General features: G+C 33.0%; 2 protein-coding genes, 1 long non-coding RNA gene and 1 other non-coding gene across 7 annotated transcripts in view; all 4 read left to right on the top strand.

Moving 5' to 3' along the window:
- The first annotated feature begins 432 nt into the window (after nt 1-432).
- On the top strand, nt 433-4,273 carry LOC105434865. The gene is made up of 4 exons (XR_004215108.1): nt 433-929; nt 1,139-1,211; nt 3,544-4,107; nt 4,224-4,273. It is a non-coding gene; the product is annotated as an uncharacterized LOC105434865 (long non-coding RNA).
- Nucleotides 4,274-8,896: 4,623 nt separating this feature from the next.
- LOC101210037 lies at nt 8,897-10,792 on the top strand. Its single transcript, XM_004146231.3, has one exon. It carries the CDS (start codon nt 9,288-9,290, stop codon nt 10,512-10,514), a length of 1,227 nt encoding a protein of 408 aa, XP_004146279.1. The 5' UTR covers nt 8,897-9,287; the 3' UTR covers nt 10,515-10,792.
- A 1,640-nt stretch (nt 10,793-12,432) lies between these two features.
- Nucleotides 12,433-12,506, top strand: TRNAR-UCG. The gene has a single exon. It is a non-coding gene; the product is annotated as a tRNA-Arg (tRNA).
- A 2,529-nt stretch (nt 12,507-15,035) lies between these two features.
- Nucleotides 15,036-20,070, top strand: part of LOC101210286 (DExH-box ATP-dependent RNA helicase DExH7, chloroplastic) — a 90,552-nt gene continuing 85,517 nt past the window's right edge. For 2 of the 4 annotated variants that reach the window (XM_011652985.2, XM_031882242.1), the window contains exons 1-3: nt 15,038-15,420; nt 16,562-16,667; nt 16,794-16,984. In XM_011652985.2, the coding sequence (XP_011651287.1) occupies nt 15,112-15,420; nt 16,562-16,667; nt 16,794-16,984 (606 nt within the window). In that variant the 5' untranslated portion in view covers nt 15,038-15,111. Of the gene's footprint in view, nt 15,421-16,561; nt 16,668-16,793; nt 16,985-20,070 lie in introns of all 4 variants that reach the window. The other 2 variants (XM_031882244.1, XM_031882243.1) reach the window with 2 other exon arrangements.

Genomic DNA, 20,070 nt, shown 5'->3' with positions numbered 1-20,070 from the left:
TTTCATATAAGATTGAAAATTTTGTCAAATTTGGTTTTAAAATGCATTATATTAATTTACCAAATACTTCAACTTTTTTTCAAAATAGTTTTTTTTCGATAAAATTAAACATTTTAAAATCTCAACCAAACACACCCTTCCTATATATCTAATAATCAATTAACATATTTTATTAGGAAAAGGCAATATACTTCACTCACGACAATCAATAATTTTACGTTCGAGCAGAAAAAAGAAAGTGTCATCAAGAATGTTAAGTAAGAGGGCACAAGTTTGTTTATATTGATGCAATTTTAAATGCATTGAAGTGAGATCCAACTCTTCTAATTTTCATATTCTAATTAATTTTTCAATTTTAAATATTTTTTTGATGCGTTATATTCTTTTATTTAAAAAAATGTTTCTTGAATGGCTTTCGTATTTGAAAATATTAATTGTTTTACAATAAATATTATATATAAATAAAAAAGTTGAAAGTTGAATGCTTTTAAGAAATAGTTACATGAAATCACAAATTGTATGAGCTATCAAAATGGATTGTTGGCTAGTAGGATTTTTATAAGATCAAATATTCAGCATAAAATAAAATTTCTTATTGGAATTTGAAAATATTAGAAGACGTAGGAATTATAAGTAATTTTTTTATGTTGATTTAGCCATTTGGAAAGAGTATAAACAAAAAGTTTGTCTGTCTTCGTAAAAGCAGCCTTGTGACAAGTGTAATTTTCTCTCACCTTTTCAATATCTTTGCAATGTCATCGCTTTTGTTTTTTTGTATTTTTTTTCTCTTGCATAGTTCACCAAGAGAGTAAGGAAGAAGAAAAAAGGGTTTCAAGAGGCGGTTTCTTAAGGAGGATGAAGAGACGAGAAAAGTGAACAAGAAGAAGTTTATAATGGTTCAACACATGGCCTACATCTACTCTTCAAAGGTAAAAATCTTTTATTCAACATTTATTTTGAAAGTAGATTCGAGACAGATATGAACATATTTTTCATACTACATCTCCATGAATTTGTTCGGTATATTTTCTCTTTGAGGTTACAAGACTTTTATTAGTTATTTTGTTGAAACAAAATCATTTCATGTTCTAATAAAAGTAGTCGTAACTAATTTGTTTCGTTTATTTAACAAGTGCAGAAATTGAAGCCCTCTTGTAGAAGATAGTTCATCAACAAATCTCCATCTTGAACTATATTCTTCATGAAGCAAGGTATTTACTCATCCCTATTTAAATCCACCACATTGAGTAGATTTCAACCTAGTTCAAACTTAGATCTCGGTAGGGCTTTTGTTAGGAAAACAACAACATTCTCTACAGTTTTAACTTTTTAGGATTTTCACCACTCCATTTTCAATGATGTTCCGAACAAAGTGTAATTTCACATCAATATGTTTAGTTTTGTCATGGAATTGTTGATTCTTTATGAGGTGAATTGCACTCTGGTTGTCACGCATTAGCTCTATAGCTTCTTGTTTGTAGACTAGTTTTGAGACTATTCCTCTTAGTCACATAGCTTCCTTCACAACTTCAAAAACAGCTATGAGCTCTGCTTCAGTAGTTGATAAGGCAACTACTAATTGTAAATTTGATTTCCAACTAATAAGATCTTCTCCCAAAGTGAAGGCAAAGCCAGTTAGTGATTTTCTTTTATCAGGATCTCCAGCAAAATCAGCATCCACAAAGTCTCTTACTTGTAGTTTAGAATCATTAGGAGGTTTATAAAGCAGCCCCTTATTTTTAGTTCCAACTAGGTATCTGAAATAGTTGCCTCCCAATGGATGTTGCTTGGGTTTTCCATGTACCGGCTGACAAGACTTGAACTGTGAGCTAGATCTAGCCTAGTATATATCTGACACCCCTCAGTTCACCAGTACAAAGTCATACTTTAGTATAACTTACACCCAATCAAATCAACAATCACAAGTTCATGACCACATCTTATACAACACAATCTACAATTGTCGTCATGTCTCCGTCCACACACACACACACATATATATAATTCCAGACAATCACAATATGCATTCAACATCAAGTCTACGTCAATTCATGTATATATATGTTTTCAGTCACTTACAGTATACATTCAACACCAAGTCTACATCCATACGTACATATATATATCGATGGGTGAGTCCAGTAGTAGAGAATCACTTACCTCAAAGTTAGGGAAGCTCCTTAATCAACTAACGTCCACGAAACAATCCTAAGCATAACATTGGTCACACGCACGCGGGAGGAAGAAGGAAAAATTAATTAACTATGTGATGTTAGACCTAGGGGCATCGATATATGTTATGCCTATGCATATTTTTAGAGAACAATGGCTAAATAATTTGCAAAAGACCAATGTAAGCATCCAATTAGCATATAGGTCCTATGTTAGCCCCTTAGGCATAGTTGAGGATGTTCTTATTAAGGTAGGAGAGCTTATTTTTCTCGTTGATTTTTACATCCTAGATACCATAAAGACATACACATCTAGAACACCTAATGTCTTGTTAGGTAGGCCATTCATGAAAACCACAAAGGTCATAATTGATGCCGATAAGGGTATCTTATATAAAGAATTTGGTGGAGATAGGATATCATTTAACATTAATGACTCAATGAAATATCCTATGGAGAATTTTTCTCCACTGATATTAAAAAATTATCTCAATTTTTTAAAAATAAAAATGAAATGAGTTTTCAGTCCTAGTTTTTCAAAGAGTTTGCAATCCATTGGTATTTTGCAAATATTTTCATACACAATCCTACTTTTATACTTAATCACAATTTAAGTGTAAAATAACTAAATGGATTATTAAAATAGAAAAGGTTAATATAATAAGAAAAATTGAAAATTAAAGATTGAGATATTTAATATATATACATATAAAGAAAAAGAATAAAAATGTTTGTTAATAATAAAAATGTGACAAGACTTCAACAACACTGAGCCTACACCAATAATCTCACAATCTTGATTATTTCCCACGTAAACTGAGTCTTCATCTTGTAATTTGTAGTCAACAAACCATTTTTTCTTAGAGGTCATATGATAGGTACATCCTAAGTCTAAGACCCAGTCTTCCTCCTCAGTTTGAATTTTCATGGCCTTTTTATTGGTGGCTGCTAACACCTCAATGTATTCAAAAGCTTCATTACCAATAGGCCCGTAATCACATGTTCTCTTCCTCTTCTTCGATCTTCTCTTTGATAATTTCTATTTCGATTGAAGTATTCTCTGTCATAAGGTCTATATCTTCTGTTCTCATCTCTTTTGAAGTTCTTTCCCCCGTCAGCATAATTTCTTTTAAAATGTCCTTCTTTGTGACATATGAAACATTTCAGTACTGGTTTATCTCTGTTTGATTTTTTATTTTTGTTTCTATTTTTTCTAAAGAAATTTTTTCCCTTCGAGAATAACGACTCTGCTGCATTTGAAATCTTGTTTTCTGTCCTCAATTCCAGTTTCTTGCTTTTTAGTGTTGTAATGACTGAATTCACTATGATTGTCTCTCTACCGTACTACAGGGTTGTTTTCACTTCTTTGTAGGTGTCATGGATCGAATTAATGAGAATAGAAACTTCACTTTCTACCTCCAACTTCTCCCCAGTTCGATTAAGAAAGTTTCTTAAACTCATCTAAATTTTCATCAAGACTCTTGTTCTGATTCATTTTAAATGAAAATAGCTTCTCCTAGGGGTGTAATCGGGTTGGGTTGGATTGGTTTGGGTTGAGAGACATTCTCAATCCAACCCATATTTTCGTGTTATTTAGGTTGACAACCCGAATTAAGTTTCCAACCCAACCCAACCCGTGAAATATGGGTTGGGTTGGGTTGGGTTGATGGGTTATTGTTCTTTTTTTTTTTAGAAATATGAGATCGAAAACGGAGAGATCTGAGATCAGAGATGGAGAGATCGGAGACAGAAAGATCTAAGATCGAAGACGGAGAGATCTAAGATCAGAGATGGATTATTTTTATGCTTGACTAGGACGGAGGAGATCGGAGATGTTAGAGACGGAGGAGATGTTGAAGGAGACAAAGGAGATCTGAGATCGGAGGAGACGAAGGAACTGAGATCGGCCTGACGAAGGACACGAAGGATGAGAGAGGTGTTGGCTTTTTGGCCCTTAATCTCAAATTTATTTATTTTAATTATTCAATTAATTTATGTTTTGATGATAACAAATCTGATTTTTTTTATTGACAATTTTATTAATTTGAATAGACCATATCGTAGAGCTTGGAAAAATGATTCTAACGCCTCTTGAATCACCCAAATCGAAGTTCAAATGAAGAAAATATTGCTAAAAGAAGGTTAACAAGAAAAATACCCGAGATGGTGACGTGACGACCAAGCATTCAAATTGAACCAATTAGAGAAAGCCACTTGGAGCAGTGAAGGAGTAACAAATGTTGCTTTTTGTTATGTTTTATTGGCTTTTATAAAGAAAATGAATTTAAAAAGAAAATGATTTTAATATTATTATTTTTTCTTGTGTCTAACGGCTAGTTTTTTTAAAAGATTGTGAAGTTGTTTTATTGATTTCTTTTTAAACAAAGTATTTTGAAAAGACATATTATTATATTATTATTTGTATTGTGTCTAACGGCTAATTAAGTTTAAATCTCAACAATTCATTTTTCTTTTACTTATATCTAATGACCCAAATGATTTTGAATTTATCTTTCCTCTATTTTTAAATACTTCACATTTACACAAGATCATTCAAATCTTTACAATCTTCAAAAAGTGCAAAAAGCCAACATTGTTATTCTCTCTAAAGCTTCCAATTTTTATTCTTTTCATCTTATTCTTGAGAGCTTCTTATTGTATTGTGAGGATTAAAATTTGTAGACTCACTCTTTTAGAGAGTTTTTCTTTTGTGTGATTTAAAAACTTCAACATATTGTAACGGTTGGATCCTAACCCGTGGAAAGGACCGAGTTTACTCTTGAACCCGAAAAAGGAGCAAGAATCGGTTCGGCTCAAATCCGTGGAAAGAGTCCAAAGAGATTTTCAATCAAAATCCCAAGAGGTGCTTGCGAAAGTGGATGTAGGTTGAGTTTAACCGAACCACTATAAAATTACGGTGTCTTCTTCTCTAACTCTTTTCTAATTATTTTTTAATTTAATTTTAGTTACATACTCTTATTGGTTGAGTTTGATTGCATACTTCCATTCATATATTTTTATCAATCTTGTTATTTAACAAAGTTTACAAAGTTCTTTATTTAAATTTAAAAAGTATCTAATTAGTTGACTTTACTTTTTATTTGTCAAAAAGTTTATTTAAACTCTATTCACCCCCTCTAGGGTTGCCATACCGATCCAACAAGAGGGAGCAGAGATAAAGGAGACGTCAGATATGTTGCAGTGCGCAAGGGAAAGTCGGAGGTGAATCACGTGATGGCGTGAGAAGTGAGGAGAAGATTTTCACATGAATCGCGTGAGAGGGAGAGCGTGTGAATTGTGTGGGAGAAAACCTAATCTAATTTCCTTTTATTATTATTATATATATATTATTAATTCGGGTTGGGTTGGGTTGAACCGAATTATTCACCCACAATCCAAGACCCAACCCAACCCGAAAAAATTCTATTTTTTTAACTCAACCCAATCCATATTTTAACATAACCCAGCCTAACCCTTATAATATGGATGGAGTAGTCTGGGTTAGGGTTCAACCCATATTTTTACACCCCTAGCTTCTCCATATGGACATCTTATTTGGTAGGTCTTTCTTTTCATAGAGTGCCTTCAATTTCTCCCAAGTAGCAAAGGCAGTAGTGGTTTCTTTAATTACCTGTCTCAACACATTATCAATAATATTCATAACAAGTGTACCATAAGCTACCTCTTCCATTGTTCTAACTTGGCCAAAGTTGCATGGAGTTCTTTTGGGTCTTGAACATAAATAAGATTTTAAATTAATAGTTTGATAACCAACATCAAACAATTAATTGCTTAAGTTTCCAACTTACCAAGAAGGATGGTACAACCCAATCAACCTCAAGTAGAGATTCACAAATTCCAATCTTAGAGGAAATTACTCAACCTTCTAGTAAAGAAAATAACCCAACTTAAACATATTGTAAATTTATTTAAAACTAATAATCATTAATTGATGGGTATATCTAGACCCAAACAAAACCTTACCAAAAGAACCTAAAACATGGCTGAAAAGGAGTCAAAGAAGGCTCACGACTTGGCTAAGAATAAGAATCGGCTCAGAACGGCTTGAGGAACTCACACGCGGCTGGAGTAGGAAGATCGGCTTGCTCTCGGCTCGGTGAGGAAGAAGGAAGACACGCGGCTTGCAACAAAGAGACGATCTCCGACGAAAGACGTGGCTGGGCTACGCGGATGTCACGGCTCAGCTCGGGTGAAGAACGCGGCTCGCGCGGACGTCACGGCTCGGTGGAGAGGCTTCGGCTGGCACGCGATAACCACAGCGGAACTTCGCTTGAACACGAAACGATGGACTTTGGCGCGTTTGGTAGTGTCGGACGATCGAATGTTCACCGGGGATAAGTTGAGTGGCGGCTAGGTCACAACGAGGGAGAAGAAGTTTGAATAGAATGTGCACAGGTAACGAGAAAGACTTAAATATAATGATCATATTAATAATAATAAACATTATTATTATTAATTTTCCTTAAAATAATTTCCTTTCCCATCCTCTTTTCTCTTTTTTTTACTTCTTATATTCTTTTACAAAATCACATCAATCTTCTCTCCCTTTGTAAAATACCCATCAAACCAAACTTTTGACCCTTCCTAAAAAAAAATACCTTTATCTTTCAAAATAATTATATTTTCCACAATATAATTATTTCTCTCTCTCAAAAATATTTTTCCTTAGAGATCAATAATATAAATGTCCATAACTTATTTAATTATATATATACATATATAATTTAACCAATAATCTCCCCAAAGTTTCCAATAATATAATTAATTAAGTATCCTTCCAATAAATATTAATTAACTTTAATTTCCACTAAACATCTAATCTTCAACAAATATCTAAAATAACACTCAATAATTTCAATACAATTAACTAAATCCAATATGATTTTCCTAAAAATAAATTCTTAATTTTTTGGATGTTACATTTATATTCAATTTGTAACCAACCTAGGATATTCAAATAACCGACAACTCAAACAACAACTACCTAATCCAAATTATAAATGTTGTGTTGGGTTGAATATTTTAGATTTTTTTCTGGTTGGATTGAGTTTGTGTTACATTTTATAAAATTTGAGTTAACTCAATCCAACTCGAACTTATAATATTGTTAAAATATATATATATATCATCTTATAAATGTTATATGTTGTTGTGAAATTTGTAAAAGATAGGTTGGATTTTAATATTTAACTTTTGAGTTTTATGAAATTTTTTAGTAATTAATATGTGTTGTAAACAAATTTAAATATTTGAAGTTAATAATAATAAAAAAAAAAATCTGACAACCCAACCCCACTCAAACCGAATTTGAAGGGTTGGGTCGTGCTGAAGATCTTATATGAATATTTGGGTTCGAATTTGAAAGGTTGGGTTGTGTTGAAGATCTTATGTGATTATTTGGGTTCTCGATTTAATCAATCCAAAAATTCGATTTGGTTTAAAAAATCTTCCTAACTCGACCCTCACCCAACTCATTTACACCTCTAACCTGGCATGTAGAGTTGAGTTAGTAATTATTATAAGAGACGAGTAATTGAGGCAATTTCACAAAATGACCTAAACCCAAAAACTTTTCTATGACTAATTTCTAAAAACTTTATTGTTATTGACCTTTTTTTCATGCAAAATACCTTATTTACCATCAATTTTAAAATCTCTTCTCAATCGTTCCATCTCAACCTAACTTTTTTCTTCTAATGCAACATCAACATTCTCATCAAACATTGAAAGGAATGTCACTCTTAGTTATTCACTTTTAGTCGATTATTTCATCTTCGTTCATTACATTTTGTCTTTGGGTATAGACCAAATTCCAAAAAAAATGAAGAGAAGGTAAGTTTTTAAGAAGTATTTTTCTTTCAAGATCGTGTTCATAATAATAGAAGATGGGCGATATTTTGATAAAAGTTGAAAAATCTTTTAATAAAAGCGTGAGGCTTCATAAAGCTTAGAGATCATTTAATAAAAGCTGAGAGATTGACACCATTTAATAAAAGTTGAGAAATCTTTTAGAACCTAAGAGATCTTTTAAAAACTGAATGATGAGATCTCTTATAAAACTTGAGAGATCTCTTAAAAGATGAGAGATGAGATCATTTAATAAAAGTTAAAGATCGTTTAAAAGCTTGGAGAACTCTTACAACTCAAGACATCTTTTAATAAAAGATGGAAAATCTCCTAATAAAAGTCGGGAGATCTCTTAACAAAAGTTAGAATATCATGAAAGATCGTTTAGTAAAAACTAGGAGATCGTTATCGGAGAGATCTTTTAATAAATGATGGGCGATTTGGAAGATTTTTTAATAAAAATTGGAAAATCATTTGATAAAGGTTGGGAGATTGATAAAAGTTGGGTTATCATTTAAAAACGTTGGACAACTAAACACACGTTTTCAGAACAAGAGAATGTTGGAATATGTGTACAAACAACCAATGAAATAGTGGCAAAAAGCTCATACAGATATTGAAAAAGAGAGACTATCGCAAGTTGAAAAAGATAATGAAAGAGGAAAAAGGTTCAAAATTGGAGAAAAATATAATATTTCACATGACAAAAAAGTGCAATAAAGTTTTAAAAAATGGGTCAACGTAGAACCTTTTTTTATGACATTTTGTAAAAGAAAAAAAAATGTAATTATACGAAATGAGATTAGTGTATTTAATAACAAGCCAATTTAAGCTATTGATGATGAACCAAATGATGAACCAAATGATGATGGGTGGATTTATTTTACCAATTCAACTTGAGGTCCAAAGTATAGCTTAACTTTGAATCTTATCATACAATTGAATCAAACGTATAGCTTAACTTGAAAAAAAAAAAAAAAAAAAAAACGACGGTTACATGTAGTTGGCAAGTAGTGGATGGAAAGTTTCAAGAGATGGTGAATATGAAGGGGAAGGTCTCCACGTTGTAAAGCTCGATCCTATTTCTCCTCCTTTCTTTTCTCTCTACACTTTCCTTCTCATTTTACCTTCCATTTTCAAAACCCATTTTCCCAAAAGAAAAAAAGAAAAAAAAAACAAAAAAAAATATCAATTTTCCATTTTATTACTTATTTTTTATTTTAAAAAATCCCTAATTAATTTCCAATAATGTCCTCCTCTTCCTCCTCCGACGACGACTCCGCCGCCGTAGAACCAACCCCTGCAGAAGAAACCGCCGAGAATAAAGAACCAGAAACTGCCATCGAAGAAATTGCAGCCCCCGCTGAAGCCGAAGAAACCACTCCCACCATCGCGGCCGTCGAAGCACCCGTCACCAAAACCAGCAGCAGAGCAAGCGGAAGCGGCCCAGTGGTGAGATTCGACATCTCACAATCGTCATCCTTAACCACAATCGCACAAACGGCCATCGAATCCCTAAAACCCATTCTACCAAATACCATCCCCTCATCTCTCTCTTCCGCTCCCAACCCTGCCCTCGCTCTCCTCAACGACCTCGAAACAATCGCCCAAATTACTGCCCTCCTCCGCCGCCCCACCTCCGGCGCCGGCGACGACAACCTCTGCCGTTGGCTCTACGATACTTTCCAATCCAGTAACCCCGACCTCAAACTCGTCGTCCTCCGCTTCCTTCCTGTCCTCCTCAGCGCTTACCTCTCCCGCGTGGTGTCCCGCCGTAAATCCCTCGCCGGCTTCGAAGCCGTCCTCCTCTCCCTCTACGCCCACGAAACCAACCGCCGCGCGAGCCAACCCCTCTCCGTCAACATCCCTGATTTAACTCACCCTAGTATTTACCACGAATCCATATTCCCTCACAAAAACAACGCCACAGCTCTCAACCTCGCCGTAATCTCCCCATCGTTGGAGCCCCACGGCATGGTCCGCTCCACCAAGAGGGCCCGAATCGTCGGCGTCGCACTCGAACTCTACTACACGAAAATCGATAAGATTCCAGAAACTTCCAAGATAGAGTTCTGCGAGTTTTGCCGGATTTGGGCCGGTGATGTTAACAATCGAGGAGTAAAAAAAGAGGAAGCGACGGCGGCGGTGGTAGAGGAGGCGGAGGAGGAGGAGGAGGAGGATGGAATTGGGAGAATTCCGTTGCCGTGGGAGATTCTTCAGCCGATTTTAAGAGTGTTAGGACACTGTCTTTTGGGGTCGAATTCAATAGTGAATTGCAAGAAGAAAGAAAGGACGGCGTTGTTCGATGCGGCGATTGGTGCGATTCGGAGCTTGTATTTGAGATCGATGCATGATATTAATCCGAAAGCAATCTTGGCGACTGGGAGTTTGGTGAAGTTGGGGGATATGGCTATGGAGTCGACTGATGAAATTGATTACACTGAAATTCCTTACCAAACCATCATCAACCTCTAGCAATTTTTTCTTTTTCCTCTTCGGATCAAATTAATGGCAGCCTGCCATATTTTCTTCCCTTTTTCTCTTTTTTTGTTTTGACTTTGTTTAATCTTTTTTAAGTAAATTTGGAGTTGTAAAATAAAATCAAAATGTACTTAGAATTGTTGCCTTTGTTGGCTTGTTTTTGTTTTGCTCATACATTTGATCTCTCTTTATTATTTGTAAAACAAAATGTACTTAGAATCCGCAACTTATAAAATATCATCTAAAGGAATGTAGGTGATGATTTTGTTTTATCCAAGCTATCATTCATGGAACGATCTTGTATCTTAATACTAAAGGATCACTTACATTGGGCAATCCCTCCTATTTAAGAAAATTACTTTTAAACGCTTACATTCTTTTTGTTTTGATTATCTTTCTTTATGTGCAAAAACAAAATATGAACAAAGATGTAAACAATCCACAGTGACAATATTAACTTCAAAATTGAAAGAATAAATAAGTGAGAGTGACCTTCCATTGCTTCCCCATTTATTATACTAATCTTATCAATAACATTGAAACATTCAATGTTGTATGTTTTAAAAGGGGAGATAAATCTAGTATTTCACTTGAAAAAAATAGTTTAAGCATAGATAATTTTTTATAAATAGGTTAGTTATAATTTTTTTTATTTTTAGTTATTTTATGGAATTTTACGTGAGTATGACTAGTTTTATGATGTTTTACTCTCACTCGATTGTCTTGAATAATTTGTTGGATTGCATACTCGTACTATATAAATCAAGCTGAATTATAACCTTGAAAATGTCACATGATGTATATGTATTATGCATTATGTACTATGTTGATATTGGAAGTAATTATACATATAATTTTAGCGAAAGAGTGGAGTCGTAGACTCCAAGGAAATGTTTTCATAGAAATCAAATTAAACAATTAAATACTCACTTTTCTCTTTAAAGAAAAGCGCGCAATTGGTCTCTAGGATTTTCTCATATGATTATGAGTCCAACGGTGAAAATCGATAAAATTCAAAAACTTCTTTTTCCAAGATTATAAAATTTTGCTACAATTTAAAAGAAAAGAAAACAAAACTTTTAAATTGATTAGAAATATAGAAGAAAAAAAATGTTAATAATGGACATACTTTTTGCCTCTATTTGAATTCAAGAGCCATAGCATAAGTTTATGTTGGTATGGAGCATGGGGTTATAAATAATTCTCCAATTGTATCTTTTCCATAAATTAAAAGCCATCCCTCTAATGTTCAATTTTTTTTGTTTCTATTTGATTTTTTTAAAGGACTTCTAGATTAACTATTTATTCCGTTAAATTTGTTCTTCAAAAGAAACCATTCACCCTTACATTAACAGATTGAAAAGATATTTGATTTTAATTGTTTTTAAAATCGGTTTTCAATTTTGTAAATATAAATCCATTGAAATGAATTCAATTTAGTAATTGTGTGTGTGTGTGTTTTTAATTTTGTCGTACATATCCATTGTTTTGTTGATTTGCATGTTTAAGGCAAGTAATAACATTTAATTTTAGGGTTTTCAATCTTCATATAGAACTTTTTTTTTTTTTTGCAACAAAGTTTGAAGTTAAGAAAATACAATTTTAAATAAAAATAAGATTCTGGGTTACTCAAATAGAAAATTAAAATTAAAACTTCAATATTTAACTTTTATATAGCACATGTTTGATTGCTAGTAGATTAAAAAGAAAAAGAAGTTTCAATGGTTCGAAAAATAAAATAAAATATGTATATTTTTAATATTTAAAGATTGCTATGTTGAAATAACAAAAACGAAAAAGATGAAAGGAAAGGACCATGTTGTACTCACGTCATCAATTGTTATTCATTTTTTTCACATCTTTTTTTTTTGTTAGCAAAGAATAAAATAACAGTTCGTAAATTTATCAAAAGGACCGCATAGCGCAGTGGATTAGCGCGTTTGACTTCGGATCAAAAGGTCGTGGGTTCGACTCCCACTGTGGTCGTATTTTATGATAATATTTTGTTTTACTCTTTTGGAGAAGATCATATAAACCTATAGTTTGAACCCTACTAATATGACTTATATTATTGATGGTCTATTAACCTGCTTTTATAAAAAGAGTATTCATAGTTTCATAGTTTCATGTACTTTTAAAATAATCTTTTAGTATAACAATGGACTCTTTTATACTTCTATCAAAGTTTATAAGAAAAATAAGTATAAAATAATTTTTTAGTATATTAATGGACTCTTTTATACTTCTATCAAAGTTTATAAGAAAAATAAGTATAAAATAAATTTTTAGTATATTAATGGACTCTTTTATACTTCTATCAAAGTTTATAAGAAAAATAAGTATATTAGCATAGTAGAATTAAAAATCAATGACATAATTTAGTGATAATAGCTAATATAATCAAATTAATGGCTATTATCAATGTACAAACAACAACAGGATAGCAATAAAAGTTTTATCAATTTTATTATAAAAAAATAGATAGTGATTAATATATTTATTCATTATGTCACTTCTGTTTTTGATAGACTTTTATTTGTTAATAAAGTTGAAATAACAAAAAATAATAATAACAGTCGTAATAAGTGAAAATTCTTGTATACCTCTATCAAAGTTTGTAGGACATTAACTGAGAGCTCTATAACATTTTCAAACATGGTCTACCAATGATTAACAATATTGTCACCGTAAAAAAATTGTGCCTCTAGCAACTTCTTTCTTCTTCTTCTTCTTCTTTTTCTTCAAATGAGATTGAACAATTTTTTTTAGTACTAGTTGACGGTGAGGGATTTGAAGCCAGAACCTTCTGATTTTCGGTACATATAAGTGTCAATTGAGTTATATTTTTTATGACTAAATCATGTAACCTTGTTTTGATACATGAGACACCTAATAGATCTTGAGTAGCTTGATGTCAGATAATTATTAAATCGAAAATATAATTCTATCATATTCTATCAATGAAACATTTCTATGAACAATTAGTCATATAATTTTAATTCCATAACTGATACTTTAGTTTTATATATTTTTATCATTGTTTATCATCATATCCATCCTAAACTGTATAATTCTATCCACGTCTATATAAGATAGAAATAAAACCAATGATATAGGAATAGTTGGTAAAACTTTTACCATTTAATCATCCACAAAAAGTGATAATTTTGTTATTGATATAAAATTATAGAAGTTGATCACTTATGTTATAAGTGGTATAGAGTGATTAAAATTTAACCCTTGTATTATTATCGATATAAAAAGATAAAATTTATCCTTAAGAGATAGTAAAAGAAGTCTTATCACTCTTAATTTATCATTTTATCTCTTATATTATCAATAGAGTATATCATTAGTTTATTTATATTTTCAAATGAACACAAGAGTTTCAAGAGTGATGAGAACTCATAAGTTAGTGTTAAAAGGGATGAACTGATGAGCACTCCTACATGTTTAGTGATAGCAGCCAATAGAGTTAAAATAATAATAATTAATAATAATAAATCAACAATGGGCTTTTTTATCTACATCTATTAGAAATAATAATCGCGTGTTGTATCAAACTCTATACGAGTCAAATAATAAAAAAGGGTCTTTCAAATTATTATATATCAGTTTGTTTTGTTTGTTATAGCTAAACTAAAAGTGTTTTTACCGACATCAAAGTTTCTCATACAAATTAGGGAAAAATTAAGCCTCTACTAAGTTTTTCATACAAATTAGGGAAAAATTAACCCTCTACGCACTTAAAATTAATTTTCTAAAAGTTGATTTCAATTACTTATCACAATCCTATTTATTTTATAAACTGATTTTTTCAAAGTTCATTTTGAGTGATTGTCAAACACTTTAATTTTTTAAATTTAAATTAAACATATGAAAGTATATAACATTACTAAAATTAACTTAGTTTATAAAATTATTATCAACGTGGTTAAGATGTATATACAAACACTAAATCTATAACTAAGCAAGTACCTTACATAAATAAAGTATCAAACAAGTACATTCCTCGTATCAATTTCTATCATTGTATATAAGTATATTTAAGCAAGCTTTCAACATTTTGTTTGGGTGACTTTTAAGGGGCTTCTTGAACATTTTTTAATGGGTTAAAGGTAAAGTTTGCAATTAGTTTTGTGTTTTTACCATTTTACAATATTTTAACCTCATCTTGCTATACACACACACATGAACCCTAATTATGTTTCACTATTTTCCATCACCATTTCCATTAATTTTATAGTTTAACTTCTTAATTTTTTTAAAATTGATTTTGAAATCAAAATTGTTTCAAAGGAGAAAACTAATATAAACACAATGACATAGATTTCTATATGCTTGTACGAGTGTACACATAGTATCTAACACACTTTAGCCGTTGATATTTTACCCTATTTTTTTAAAGAAAATTTTCACATTTAAAACAATTTCCCTAAATTCAAATCAAACGCAGCATTTTCAAATACTGTGACAAAAAGATAATATTCCAAAGGAAATAGAAGTTAAAGTAGAGAGAAACGGAAACAAACGTATAAGCGTTTATATTACTCATTATTTGTTTCTATTGGGATCTCTGGCTCCGTGTACAATGGCTCCAAGGAAGAAGCAACAGCAGCAACCCAAGCAGAAGCAAAACAACCGAAAATCCAATTCCACTCCCTCCACCTCCGATGCTCGTCCTTCTTCCTCCGGTCCAAAGCTCAATATCTCCGCCGAAAACGAGACTCGTCTCCGTCGTCTCCTTCTGAGCTCCGGCCGCTCCACTCCATCGGTCACTCCCGCAGATGATTCGCTCTCAAAGGTCCAGAAGGTCAAGAAGCTTAAAGCCGTTTACGAGAAGCTCTCATGCGAAGGTTTTACCAATGATCAAATTGAACTGGCACTCTCCGCTATCGGGGTAACTTGCTTTTCAATGTTCTTTTTTTTTTTTTCCTTTTTTTAAAATTTTGTTAAAAGTAACATTTTAGTGTTTTAGACTTGTAATTACTATTTCTTTAGTTTTCTAGGCGGTTTCAATCTGGTTAATTAGGTTCCTGATTAAAATAACATCATGTTGGGTTAGAAAATTGAAGAATAATGCAGAACGAAGGAAGCGTTGATGGATTGTTTTACCAATTGGTTATTTTGTTTAACGAATTTTAGAATTGGAATGAAATGGAATTATGCCTGAATGGAATTTTTTTTTATTGGCATTTTGGCAAAAGCACTTGTGTTTTCTTTATCCATTTTTGTGGAATAGGTTGGATAACCGAGCCGATGACTTGTATGGTCTCCTTGCAATTGCATGTTCTTCATTGATTTTACGTTGTTAACTCAAAGTTACAATCAACAAATAATTTAAGTACGCCTTAATTGAGTTTATCAAACATAGCATGATATTTTAGCATGTTATTAGGTTCTTTCAATGCGAGAGACTTATAGGATCATTCTCTTTTCCTTTATATTCCGTTGGCTGCAAGCTGAATGATGCTTATTTGTTTAGATTCTGTAGGTAGGAGATTCATGGAGTAAAAGAGCATAAACATAAATGGTGGATATTCTAGGGACATCTCTGACTAGCATAAAATAAGAATTACTTTGTATTATGACCTTATTTGAATTGCTTCTGTTTTATAGATTGTACAACTGTGTCCTTGAGTTCTAAGAATTACTTTGTATTGGAATTTTCCTCGTCCCTTAGGGGTTGATAAAGTTTGAACTCTTTTCTCTAGTGTTAAGGCTTTGAGTGTCCTATAAGACTTGAAATTAAATCTAATCTCTTTTGTAACTCGGCCCAACATCTTTATGTGCCAATTGAAAACTTTCTATCTGAAACCTTTGACTAAAATAAATTCTATGTGCTGCCAGTTTTCTGAAATTGTTTTGTTTTAGTATTCATTTACTATATTCAGTTTTTATTTGACATCTAATTGTAACTGTTTTGATAGCTTGATATTGATTATGCTCTCGGTTCTGTTCCTGAAAAATTTAGAGTTCCTTAACATTATCCTTGACCATACATATCTCAACAAATGGCATAATTTTCTTGTCTCGAGTAGGATGGTGCTACATTTGAAGCTGCTCTTGATTGGTTATGCTTGAACTTGCCTAGTAGCGAGCTTCCATTGAAATTTTCAAGTGGAACTTCTTTGCATACACATGTAGGTATGTTATGTTTTATATATTGGTATTGTTGAATGGTGTCTGTTTACATTTTCAAGTTTATTTACATACAGTTAATGCAAACAATTTACGATGCTTGATGCTATTGTCCTGCAATATTATTTTCAGGTGGTTCTGTTCGTATACTACAGACTGCACAAAAAGACTGTCCTTCAATGGTAGTCCAATCTTCCAAAGATGAAGATGGAAACAAAGATGTTCCTATTATATTGAGTAGGGGTAAAGATGATGATAAGCTAGATCGGTTCCAATCATCCCAAGCTGAATGGATCAAACAGTATGTAGAGCAGCAAGAAGAGGTGCGACAAGAAGTTTCATTAATGCTTACATCTACTCTACTATTTGCAGCTCAAATTTATTGATCTGATGACGTTAATACCAAAGAAATATTTTGCTAACTACTCTGTCACCTTTTCCTCCACTGGTTTGTAGTTTCTTTGCCGATTATATAGGAGAGTTGGTGACTTCAGTTCCATAAGCCTCCGTACGGACTATACAAAACTGTGGCCAGAATTTTCTTTAGGGGTTTGAAGAGAGTCCTCCCTTTCACTATTTATACGGATCAATTGACTTTTTAGGATCAGTTGTATTTTTAAAGGTAATTACACAAAGCTGTATCAACAAACACCTATATAGAAGAGGATTAGACCTCACTCATTAGTCATTCCCACACCTCCTTCAAAGAACTCTCAAACCCTTTAAAAATGCTACTACTCTTTAGTCAAACCCCCCATAGAATAGAGAGAAAAATTCTACCACAATGCTCTACGCACTATCTAGTTCATAAGGATTTTCATAATCATTGAGTGATAGTTTTTGTTATGCATCAAAGTGATGCAAACAAGCCAAAACATTGATTCCAAAGGGAACAAGTGAACTGCTAGCTCCACATCAAATGATCTAGATCTTCTTCATTTATAGTATGCATGGAAATATAGGAGCTCGTCTTATGTCATTGATTGTAATTTTACCATTCTTAGTTTAGAGCTTCCATGTATGCCTGTATATGTTGAACTCTAATGCATGGAATGGGTTCTAAAAAAAGTTAGTCCTTCTCTGGTCCATTTGTTTTAGAAGCCATAACACGGATGGTATGATCCAAAATAAGTTTTGAGATTGCGCGCTATCCCCAACTGGTTGTAGATTGTGTTTGAGAGAGATAGAAGACTCAGACCACTTGTTTCTTCACTCCTATTTTGCTTATAAGGACTGGAATTTTATTTTTAAGAAGTTGGGTTTGGTGTTGTTTCTCCCCCAAGGACTTACAGACTAAATGGAACAACACATCTTTTGTGGCACTTACAGACTAAATGGAACAACACATCTTTTCAATATACCTCCTCAATTTGATTTCTTTTGTAATTTTACAAAGTTTTTGGTGGGCCTTTACGCTCCTAAATTCTTGTAACTATAACATCTTAGGGTGTGTTTGCCCAAGGATTTTGGAAGTAGAAGTAGGAAAGTATGGAGTTACTCTTTGTTTGGCCCAAGGAGTTCGTGGATCCCACTACTAAAAAACATCAATTTTATACCTTATCAACTCTTTACACTGTAGGCCCTGGGAGTTCACAACTTCCTAGACTTTATAACTCTTTACTCCCCACTATTCCACTCCTTGTCCAAACACCCTTTAATGATTATCAATAATTGGAAAGCACTAGTCATGTAATTTATTTTCTGGAAAGGATTTCCTCCACTCTTGACCCTTAAGTTGTTCTTTTTGAAACAAAGACAAGTCTGGGAAAAAGTTTGGACGCAATGAAGACTGTCAGTTGCAAGGGAAAAAGTTTGCTTGCAAAGAGTGCGGTAATGCTTGGACGGGGATTCAACTACCATGCCTCCCCTATAGTACATTTTGGACTTTTTCAGCTTTGGTAAACTTGCATATGAAAAAGCCAAAATGTCACACTATAGATTTATTACATAAAAAGGAAAGCAACGAGCTAAAGTAAACATAAGACATAAAGATAAGATAAATCGGGGTTATTTGGACATACGACCATAGGCAAACAACGCCCTGGACAAGTATGACCATGACACTAGGAGGGGGTCTTAATCTAGCTGAGATGTTCGAGTGTTCCTTCCGATTCTCTCTCTTTCTCTACTTGTTTGGCATATCTGTTATTCTCATTGTATAATTCTGTTGTACTTTGAGTCTGTATTAAGGAAGAAGCTTGTCTCTTGTTTTTTTTTAAAAACCATATAAATTGGTAGTATGATAATGACAGTATTAAGTTGGCTTCTTCTTCACAGCCAGCCTTCTTTCCGGATCAAGGGTTTGGGTCCCTTGAAACCTCAGGTTCCTTCTCGGGAAAATCACTGGTTAAGCATCTTTCGACATCTTCTCCTTTGGAAATTTCTTTGTACAAAAGGCTTTGGAAATCTAACAGTCCAAGAAGGATAAATGTCCATATGGATTATGCTGTTAAGAAATTTTAACTATGCCTCAGTACTTCAAAGAAAGCTTTCCTCCCATGCCCTCTCACCTCATGCCTGCCCCCTTTGTGATCAGTTTCAACATTAATTTATAACTTGTTTGCAAAGGTTCTCGCAGAAAGATTAAAGAAAGTAATTCCAAGTATTACTGCTCCATTACAATGTGGCTTTCTGGAAGAGCGCCAAATCTTGGATCCTAGTTTAATAGCAAATGAAACTGTCTAGGACTATAGAATCCGAAAAAAGAAAAGATGGATGTTTAAATTAGACCTTGAAAAGGCCTTTAACAGAGTGGATTGGAATTTGTAGTGTGGATTTGGGTGTCTTTTCAATCTCCATTATAGTAAAACCTGCCGTTGCAGACGGCTGGACGTAGTCCCGAGTTTGCAGTGAACCAATATAATTTTTGTTGTTCTCCTTTTTCCTTTTGCTTTATAATTTTTACTTTTATGATTTATTGCTTATTTGGTTCTAACATGTGAGTGGGAATTTGAGATATAATTTAGTTTATTTTGCATTTATTTATATTTTGCTTAAAATTCCAACGTGGAGATTCATAGAGGAGGAAAAATTCATTATGGAAGCAAGTAATAATTAGTATCCATGGCAAAGAACCCTTTGATTGGCACACGGTGGGCAAATCCAGTAGTAGCTTGAAGAGTCCATGGATTAGTATTTCAAGAGCTTGGAGGAAGGTGAAAGCCTTGGCCTTGTTCAAGCTTGGAAACGGCAATAGAATTGCTTTTTGGTCTGATTTGTGGGTTGAAGATATTCTCCTTAATCTTCGATTCTCAAAGTTATTTAGAATTGCCTTGCTGCCAAGTGATTCCGTTGCTGCACATTGGGACCACTCCATTTCATCTTGGTCTATTGTCTTTTGAAGACTTCTTAAAGAAGATGAAATTTCAGACTTCCAATCTTTGTTTCACCTACTCTCACATAAGAGGCT

Source organism: Cucumis sativus, chromosome 3 (genome assembly GCF_000004075.3).
Source record: "Cucumis sativus cultivar 9930 chromosome 3, Cucumber_9930_V3, whole genome shotgun sequence".
In the NCBI taxonomy this organism is placed as follows: domain Eukaryota; kingdom Viridiplantae; phylum Streptophyta; class Magnoliopsida; order Cucurbitales; family Cucurbitaceae; genus Cucumis; species Cucumis sativus.
This window is presented reverse-complemented; position numbering and strand designations above follow the sequence as displayed.